This window comes from Tupaia chinensis, unplaced genomic scaffold, assembly GCF_000334495.1.
Source record: "Tupaia chinensis unplaced genomic scaffold, TupChi_1.0 Scaffold000111_1, whole genome shotgun sequence".
Taxonomy (NCBI): domain Eukaryota; kingdom Metazoa; phylum Chordata; class Mammalia; order Scandentia; family Tupaiidae; genus Tupaia; species Tupaia belangeri.
In genome coordinates, this window is record NW_006159575.1 from 2,092,522 (window position 1) to 2,101,928 (window position 9,407).

The 9,407-nt window shown below is 51.4% G+C and overlaps 2 protein-coding genes across 2 annotated transcripts in view; one reads left to right on the forward strand and one right to left on the reverse strand.

The window, feature by feature from the left end:
* Positions 1 to 1,134: 1,134 nt before the first annotated feature.
* Positions 1,135 to 2,924, reverse strand: ATP5ME (ATP synthase membrane subunit e). Its single transcript, XM_006143841.3, has 4 exons — positions 2,767 to 2,924; positions 2,454 to 2,508; positions 1,866 to 2,020; positions 1,135 to 1,362 (listed from the first exon to the last, which is right to left on the reverse strand). Exons 1-3 carry the CDS (start codon positions 2,800 to 2,802, stop codon positions 1,896 to 1,898), a joined length of 216 nt encoding a protein of 71 aa, XP_006143903.1. The 5' UTR covers positions 2,803 to 2,924; the 3' UTR covers positions 1,135 to 1,362; positions 1,866 to 1,895.
* Positions 2,925 to 2,976: 52 nt separating this feature from the next.
* MYL5 (myosin light chain 5) overlaps positions 2,977 to 9,407 on the forward strand; it is an 11,716-nt gene continuing 5,285 nt past the window's right edge. Inside the window, exon 1 of the mRNA XM_006143842.3 lies at positions 2,977 to 3,082. Within this exon, the coding sequence (XP_006143904.1) occupies positions 3,027 to 3,082 (56 nt within the window). The 5' untranslated portion in view covers positions 2,977 to 3,026. The remainder of the gene's footprint in view (positions 3,083 to 9,407) is intronic.

Below are 9,407 nucleotides of genomic sequence, written 5' to 3' on the forward strand. Positions count from 1 at the left end.
GTTAAGCCACTGAATTCCCATTTGTTCAACTGTGGTTAGAATCAGTGGACACAGCATCTTGAAAACACCAACAGGTATATACCTGTACATGCCCCAGATGCAGGAGGAGAAGGGATTGTGGAGTAGCCAATGCCCTTGAGGGCGGGGGATGATTTCTTATTTTCTCTCTTTCTTTCTCCAAGCAAAACCTTAAAAAAAAAAAAAAAAAAAGAAAAGAAAAAGAAAATAGTATGGCAATATTACAACCATTTTAAAAAATATATCATTTGAAATGGAATGCATGATCCTCAGTTGGTCCTGTTCAAACAATTTTTTATGTTCAAAATTAAGTATTTTAATGTTTTTAATATTATCTCTTGTAAACTAGTTTACTCATCCCAGATAATCTAAAAATCATGTTTTTGTGGTAATGATTGAATGCAAAAATTGAAAAAAATAGATTTAGTCAGCTGATAAAAATGTTTAATCAAATGTTGAATATAGACCATAAAAATAATTTTTTTGCAATCACTTTGTTTTCCTCAACTCTATGTATTTATATAACACTTATTACTGTAGTGTGTAGATATCTTGACAAATGTGGCATTATATCATCTTGTCAAGCCTATGGAAAACCATCTGGCTCACTCAGGTATTCAAAAGCAAACACATAAATAAATCTCTCTGTCATCAGACACTGCATATTACTATTGTATTATTAGTGTTTGACTTTCTCTTTACATGTCTGTTCCAAATACTGAAGTAAAGATATGGCAGGAAAATTAATTGCCTTCACCCTGATTTGTAATGAGTTAGCAGTAAATATAATTGTAATATTTTTGTTAATCTAGCAATCAATATAATTATCATTATCTTCTAAAGACTCCTAGACAGATTCCTAATAAAAATTTAGCTCAATTTCATGAATTATTTCCTTATTTGTCAATTCAAGAAATTTGTAGTTGAAAAAGCTTAAAATGTTCTCTAGACAACTACTGATCTTTATGCTTGGCAATATCTTAATATTCCTGCCTCGGCCTCCTGAGCTCCAGGCTCCCATCACCACACCTGGCTGTCAGGAAGCAGCAACCCATTAGGAAGAAATAAAGTTAAATAAAATAATTCTTTAAAAAAAAAGGTCAGATAAGCAGGGTGTCTGACTTCTCAAGGTCTCAGAATGCTTTTATTATTTTAGAGGGGGAGAAACAGGGGCAGAGGCCTGCTGAAACCTGCCCCCCGCAAACCCACCACCCCATGTGAACTGGAGAGGAGACGCAGAGTACAACCACGGAATTTGAGTCCCAGAATTAGACAACCAGCAACAGTAAATAAGAGGGAGCCAGGGCATCGCACAACACAGAAAGCTTTATTCATCCACTACTGGTCTGGAGACGAGCAGGCTCGTAGAACCTCTCACTTTAATATGCTGTCATCTCGGGCTGAAAGGTTAGGAGAAAAACACACATGTGATTACACTCTCAGGAAACCTGAAAGGATTCTTCAGGTGTTCAGTTTGTAAACAATCCCATATCCAATTCCAATGGGACCTGGCGAGGCTCTACTTAAACTCTCCTTGGTTTCCTTATCCCTGCAATTCCAACTTGAACCTGCTGGGCAGGCAGTGGGATAAGTGGGTGTCCCGTGCCTCTCTGAGCGGTACTGCTGTTCACATGCTATTCACATTGCTGGGGCCTGGGCTGCACCAAAGGCAAACTGTCACCATGTCCACACTCACCCCCACCCCACCACCACCACACAAACACACACAAAACACTCCAGACTGTCCACCCCACCTTCCCCAGAGAGGACCCTCTACTTGCTTGGCCAAGTCTGAACTGAGGCCCTCACTTGCAACAGAAGCTGTTTTCCCTATTCATCCACTGCTGGTCTGGAGACGAGCAGGCTCGTAGAACCTCTCACTTTAATATGCTGTCATCTCGGGCTTCTGCCAGCTCTCTCTCGATCCGTTTCAGTTCATCCTGCTTCTTCTTCTCCTCTGCTGCTATCCTCCGCTCCTCTTCTGCCCGAGGTTTTAGATAACCTGTTTCAGGGAAGAGGGTTAGAGAGAACCTTCTGTTAGCCTCTTCACTGAGTGCTGCAATACAGGAACTAGTCACAGGTCAAGACACCGTCAGGCACTCAGCGAACGCCAGATGCACCAGTTTTCCCGCTCTTATGTCAATGTGGATCAAGGCCTAACCTTCTCCATCAATAGAGCCCAGTCCAGAGGCTACGGGGTCCCTGCTGCACACCTCAGTCCTGCGTCCTCTACTGACAGGGGCCCCGTCGGACCTCAGCACTCCAACACCCACATAGCTCTTTTCCATCAAGAACCAGCCATGTTCCAGGCTCCGCCCGGTCTCTGCACTTTGAGTCCCTGCACCTGCCCCAAGCCCCTCTCCCTAGCTAGGCTTCGCTAAGCCGCACTGGACCTCAGAGAAACCTAGGTCACTCGCAGCCCCACGGTCACTTACTGTAGCGCTTGGCTCCGTAGGCCACGCCGAGGAACAGGGCGGAGTAGCGGCCCAGCTGCGGGAGAGAGCGGTCAGCCGGGGCGCGGTGGCGGGGCGGGGGTCATGGGATGAGGGTGCGCGGCTAGGATGGTGGGGTCAGGGGTCGCGAGGCGAGGGGTCCGGTATTGAGACCGGGATCGGGGACGCCGGGAATCGGAGGGTCGGGGTTTCGGAAGGGCCAGGGATGGGAGTCGCAGCCCACAAGTTCGGGCTCTGTGGGGCAAGACACGCGGGGACCCCAAGTATCCGTTGGGGGCTATGAAGCCTGGTTCACCTTGATGAGCGGAGAGACCTGCACCGGCGGCACCATTTTGTCCCTGACCTTCGCGCCGGAAGCACAACCGGGAGCTAGAGGAGGACGCACAAGAGCCAAGCAAATTAGAAACCAAGTGAGCGCATGCGCTGTCTGTGGCGACAAAGGAGGGGGCGCCCCTGGCGGCCGGAGGAAAAAAGCACGCCCTCCACTCGGCGGGTGAAGTCTTCGATTGCGCATGCGCATAGGTGCCTAACCGAGCCGAGAGCAACGAGTTGCGCATGCGCGCTGCCCCCAACCTGCATTGTGCTATGGAGGTTTGCTTTCAATTGGAGAGGTTGTTTTTTTTTGTTTTGGTTTGGTTTTTTTTTTATATAGGGCGAGTGCGCTCGCCAGATAGACAGAGAGAGTCAGAGAGACAGAAAGCGAGAAATCACCCCACCAGGGGGATGGCCACACAGCAATCCCTTCTCCTCCATTCTCCTCTCGGGATCTTGGGCACGCACGCCCGGCGTGAGTTTAAGCTGCCGGGTCCGGGACGCGAACCGCGCTGCGCTACATGGGAGTCCAGCGACATAGCCATTACGCTAACTGCTGGTCCCCCAAGAATTGAAGACAGTCAGGCAACCGCGCCGCAGAAGAGGTTCCCGCACCCTGCAGGCCTTATCTCTGCGCACCTCTGCAGAACCCTGCGCCAACGTTTTTGGGGCAGTTGGAAAACAGGACCCACACAAATGTGCGTGTGTTTGAAAAGTACAAGTCAAGTTCGCAAACCTTAACATAAAAGTATGCTCTAGCACCTGCTTTGGAGAATACTCCATACAGCCAGGAAGTCGGGTTAAGGAGTAGCTCAGACTGCCTCCGCCCGGCCGGACTCCAGCTTCACCCAGGCCTGTCCAGGCCCACCTGCTGCAGAGGGAACACGGGGGCACCCAGCCTCTTGGGGCAGGCTGAGGGTATAATAGGGGCCTGTTTTCGCCACACTGACTCCATCCTGTCGTTTTTCTCCTTGTCAGGTTGATACTGTGTTGGAAATCTCTCTTAGAAACTCCAGTGAGGGCCCGCTAGATGGTGTGGACGTTAAGATGACAGGATCCCACATGGCACTGAGTGATTCTAGTATCCATCCTAGCTTAAAAAATCACACCTAGGACGTGTGTGTGCCCTCAGAATCCCTAGAGTAGCATGGAGAAGGAATTGCTGCGTGGCCATTCCCCTCTCCCCAAGTACTTTCTTCCTCTCCTTGACTAAGCACAAGCACCTTATAGCAAATTTAAATAAAAATTAAGGGAGGGGTAAGGAATTTCAGGAAGAGGGACATCTTGGCAGTTAACCTGTAGCTTGAGGAACATTCCGCCCCTGGGCATCAAAACTCCTGTTTTGGATCACCACCCCCACCCCCACCCCCGGCAGCTAAAAATTAGCCTGCCCTGTGCTTTTCTGTACATTGCAACTACCCCCAGCCTCCTCCTTCCCCATAAATGCATCTGTAAGTTGACCAGTCTAAAGTATCAATGTCTTCCTGGTCACACGAATAAATGATCCTTTCCTCTCGCACCAACAACTCTGCCTCTCAGACTCTGAGCTGCAAAGGGTCAGACCTGCTTTGGGTCTCTGGGCTGGGGAATAGGGCCCTCTGTCACGCAACAAGAGAAGGGGCTTTGGAAGTGCTGGAGGATGGGGCAGGAAATTGAGGCTCCTGGCTTCCGAGTATGATGGAGAGTGGGTGGGCTTCCCCTGGGCAGCCTTGCTCCAGGTCCTCTTGCCCAGTGGAGAGGGGGTAGCCACAGGACAGTGACCCTTTGCTAGTATCTGTGGCCAGCTCAGCCCCTCCTGTCCCCCAGTGCTGCCTCCTTCCTGTGACTGCTACCTGGGCTACCTGTGCCAGCTCCAGTCCCCATACCCCCCCCCAACGGAGCTAAAGCTCCCCACCCTCCTTATTTCCTTGTGGTGGTGGAAGGTGCTGGACTCCCACATGGCTGACTGCAGTTCAAATCCTGGACCTAGCAGCTTGCTTTCTCACTTTCTCTCCCTCCCCCTTTCATTCTGTTCCTCTTTGGTCACTTTTTTAAAAAAATTAAATTAAATTAAATTATATAATTACAAAAAAAGAAAAAGAAATAAAATAATTTAGCAGAGACAGAAATGTGAGCATGAGCAGAAGCCAAGTTTATTGGAGCTCAGGGGAGGGTGCCCGGGATGAGACCTGAGCAGGTTGGCAGATTTGTACCTCAGAAGGGTCTTCTTTATGGTCTCACATTTGGCTGGGATAGATCACAAGCTTGGTCTTGGGGGGAGGGGAGGGGGCGTGGTCATTTCTCAGGAATGCAGAGCGTCTGTCATCCAGAGCCGGTTTCCCCTGATGTAAAAGCTTCCCTGAGGTCTTTATCCTTTATCCTAATGGGTCCTTTCATTAACCTGACAAGTTTGCCTATGTCCTTAGGTAAGGCTCATCCTAGGCCCTCTTTATTAGCCCTCACTTGCCTATTTTCTTTAAAAAAAAAAAAAAAGGCAAAAAAAAGCAAACAAACAAACAAAAACGAATTACTGGGGCCAGCAGGTGGTGTAGGCAGTAAGGCATTGGACTCCCACGTGGTCGACTACTGTTCAAGTCCCGGGCCCAGTGGTGTCAAACTCACACTGGGCACGTGTATGTGTGTGTGTGTGTCTGTGTGTGTCTGTGCCCAAAATCCCAAGAGGAGAATGAAAGAGAAGGGACTGCAGAGTGGCCACCCCTACTGGGGAGCAGGGGGTGATTTATCGCTTTCTGTCTCTCTGGCAAGTGCACACGCCCTACAGAAAAAATCTTCCCCAAAAAAGAATGATTAATTTGATTTATTTATTAATGTTTAATCTGCTGTATGGCACACGCACTCACCAGAGAGAGGGGGGGGAAGAGAGAAAGCAAGCTGCTAGGTCCGGGACTTGAACCAGTCAGCCATGTGGGAGTCCAGTGCCCTCCACCACACCACCTGCTGGCCCTGCTTGCCTATTACCAGCTTTCCACACTGAATAAGGCTGGGGTCCTCCTGGGATGACCATCCTTAGCAGAGTCTACTCCTGGGTTCCCTGGATCCAAGCCTTTAGTACCCCACAGTCCCAAGTTCCAAGGCCACCTCATCCCTGGCCCCAGGACCACTGAGTCCCTCAACTGTCTGTCCCCTCTGAGCAGCTGCCTGTCTCCCACAGCCCTGGCTGGGCTGCCCAGAGATGAGGACAGTGGTGATCAAACAGCCTCCCATCTGCGCTCACTGTGCTGACTCGCCATTCCCATGGAAACCAGGCCCGGACCCTGAGCAGGAGGTCACCTTCCAGGCTCCCTGTCTCTAGGGCATAGCCAGGCTGCTCAGTGGAGGGCCACATACCAGTCCCCCTGCCTTGCCCCACGCAGCAGCAGCAACGACCCAACACCTCCTGGGGCTGCTGTGCTCTTTTCTCAGCTCTGCACTAAGGTCCACTCCACTGGGATGGGGAGAAGCCCGTTTTTTCCAACTCTTCATCCAACCTATGTGCTTCCAAAGAGAACTTAACTATGAATCTTTTTTTTTTTTCCTTAGAGGGAGATTTTTGCTTTAGGGTGTGTCTACTCGCCAGAGAGACAGAGACAGAAAGCGAGAAATCACTCCCCTTGGTGGTGGTGGGGGGGGGGTTGGCCATGCTGCAATCTCTTCTCCATTCTCTTCTTGGGATTTGAGCACGCACGCACATTCACGCAGCGTGAATTTTAAGCCACTGGGTCTGGGACTCAAACTGCAGTCGGCTATGTGGGAGTCCAGCAACGTAACTATTACACCATCTGCTGGTCCTTAACTATGACTCCTAAGTGAATAAACTGTAGTAAACTCCAGGACACATAGTAGGTGCTCAGCAAACCTGGAGGGGGGACCTGTGAACTGGGCTGTCCTGGGATGCTCAGGGGAGGTGCGAGCTGCCCTCCAGGGGTGGGCTTGCGCTAGGGTCCTGGCCCTGGGTCTCAAACAGGTGTTCCTTGTGCTCTGTTCCCTGGGTTGGGGTTGGGACTACCCAGGCCAGTCCCACAGGGACACCTGCTTGCTTACTCCTCCACCCTTCCTAAGGCTGGCCTGGAGCCCTGAGGACTCTGCCTGATGCGAACTCTAAGCCCTGCCCAGCCCTCTTAGGCCTCCCCATTGCTCCCTTAGGAAGCTGTGCACACGCATGGACCCCACTCCAGTCTACATACTGCACTCCTCCCTCCCTCCTGTTCTTGCCCTTGAGCAGATGGGCAATGACCTCAGGTGACAAAAACAGTTTTCCCTTCACTGGATTTTAAAATAAACCAGACTCCTCAGCAACTCTTATTTCCAGAATCGAAAATAAGTGTCCCTTGGGCCCAAGACGGGGCCAAAGGGGTGGTGAGGGGGGAGGACACATACCAGGAGCTTTCATGGGAAGGGGAGGAGTAGCAGAAGGTGCATGTGTGCGCGCGCACGCACACACACATACACACACACACACACACACACACCTGCCTGGAGAGACCCCTGAAGCCCGTGCAGACCTGCCTTGGCTCGGGGCCCTTCCTGGGGGGTCTGTGGGGGAGGTCTCACGTGGCTCAGGACCCCAGGGCCCCTGGCCAAGTCCTCTGCACCTGTCAGCTGTCGGTGCCCATCCCAGGACTCTCCGGGGTCCTGCTGCTATCTTTAGTGCTGTGCTCAGACTCAGAGCAGGAGCGGCCCCAGGGGATACCCTGGCTCTTCTCACATTCCTGGGGCCTTCCCTCAGTGTGCTCCTCACACCTATGGCCCAGACCCCTCCTGGCTGGCAGTGGTGGGATGGACCCAGAAGCCGCTACCCCCCTGGCTCTAGCCCCAGGTGCCCCCCTCCAGATGTCTCCCCTAGGACTCTCCCAAGTGGGTCATGCCTCCCCAGGGTTGAAGCTGCCTGAGGACCCCACTGGCCCTGACACTGCCAATGGCAGCACCTCGGGGAAGCTGTCTGTGACAGAGTCTGCATGTCCCCTGCGGGCAGGACCTCTACTCCTGTGGACACTCCCAGGATGCCTCTCACATTCTAGCGGTGGCAGATATGACATGATTCTAAGATTTGCACACACACCCACCGAGGGGCTCCCTATACAGCATTGTGGCTGTACACACTTGCTCCCACACTCACTGTTACACTGAGGCTTGTCCCTGCTCTCCTCCGGCTTCCTGCTCCCTGTCACCTGGATGCGGGCCCTGGAGGGCTCCCCGAGGGCTTGTCCTCCAGGCCTGAAACTGTGGGGTTCCTGCCTACTTGGCCTTGCTTAATCCTGCTTGTCTGAAAGATGCATCCCCATCTTTTCCTGCCTCCTGGGCCAAGCCCCTTCCCCAGACAATACCCATGTGGCCCTGATATAGTGGAAAGATCTGGGCCCTGGGCCTTGAAGGCCAAGTTGATGTGGCCCTATCCTGGGTCGTCTGGACGGCTGGCCAAGTCCAAGTTCTTCCATTCCAGAAATGCTATTCTCCATGGACCGGGTAGTAAGCCCCCAGCCAGGAGGTCAGAAGGGGTGTCCCTGGGTCATGTACTCTGCTGACTCTACCAAAGCTGCGGGATGAGGACAATGCTGGGGAGCCCCGGATACACAGTGATGTGGAAGTCGCTGGTGATCAAGCCCAGCACCCACGCCGGTTCTTGTTCTAGGCTCATGAAAAATTAGAGATTTATTAGCGAAGGACGAAAAGCTTCCAATGCCACGGAAGGGGCCTGAACAGGTAGCCAAAGGGGCTGGAGGTGAGGGGTTTTGTCTAGCAGTCCAAGCAATAGGCTGGCTTTCTGGTAAGGAAGTGGGCTTTAGAAAATGGCTACATGGTAGTAGGAGTGATTTATTACCCTGCTCTTTGTGGGGTCAGCAGACCATAGCATTCTGTATTTCTTATTAGAATATGGTTAGAATGCAGTTACTAAATGGAAACTGTTGCCCTTAACTACAGTTGCTTTGAGTCCCACTGCAGCCAGCTTTTGGCTGTGAAAACTTAACCATTGTGGCTCCATCCTGGCCGTATTCTCTGTGTGTTCAATATCCCTGTCTTCTGCATTATTAGCAAAAACTCAAATTCTTTTTTTGGGGAGAGGTTTTGCTATAGGGCACGTGCGATCGCCAGAAAGACAGAGAGAGACAGAGATAGAAAGCGAGAATCACCCTCCACCCCCCAGTAGGGATCGGACTGCAATCCCTTCGCCGAAATCCCTTCTCCTCCAATCTCATCTCAGGATCTTGGTCATGCATGCACACATACCCAGCGTGAGTTTAAGCCACCAGGTCCGGGACTCGAACCGTGATCGGCTACATGGGAGTTCAGCGACATAGCCATTACGCTAACTACTGGTCCCAAAAACTCATAAATTCTTGAAAGACATGTAAAAGGGGTATATATTGTACATTAGTCAGACCATAGAGGAGAAACACAGAGATTTCACTAAAAAGCAAAATGCAGGCACCAGCAGTTGGCATAATGGCTATGGTGCTGGCCTCCCATGTAGTCGACCACGGTTCACGTCCCAGACCAGGTGGCTTAAACTCACGCCAGACGTGTGTGTGTGCATGTGTGCCCAAGATCCCGAGAGGAGAATGGAGAAGAAGGGATTGCGGCATGGCCATCCCCCCTGGGGGGTGATTTCTCGCTTTCTGTCTCTCTGTCTCTCTCTGTCTGTCTGGC

What these genes read in the sequence shown, in the direction of transcription:
- ATP5ME (XM_006143841.3), bottom strand. Translation starts at nt 2,802, where the DNA reads ATGGTGCCGCCGGTGCAGGTCTCTCCGCTCATCAAG. An exon ending in AGGTCTCTCCGCTCATCAAG is followed by an intron (nt 2,509 to 2,766) that starts GTGAACCAGGCT and finishes TCTCTCCCGCAG; the next exon opens with CTGGGCCGCTACTCCGCCCT. An exon ending in CTACGGAGCCAAGCGCTACA is followed by an intron (nt 2,021 to 2,453) that starts GTAAGTGACCGT and finishes TCCCTGAAACAG; the next exon opens with GTTATCTAAAACCTCGGGCA.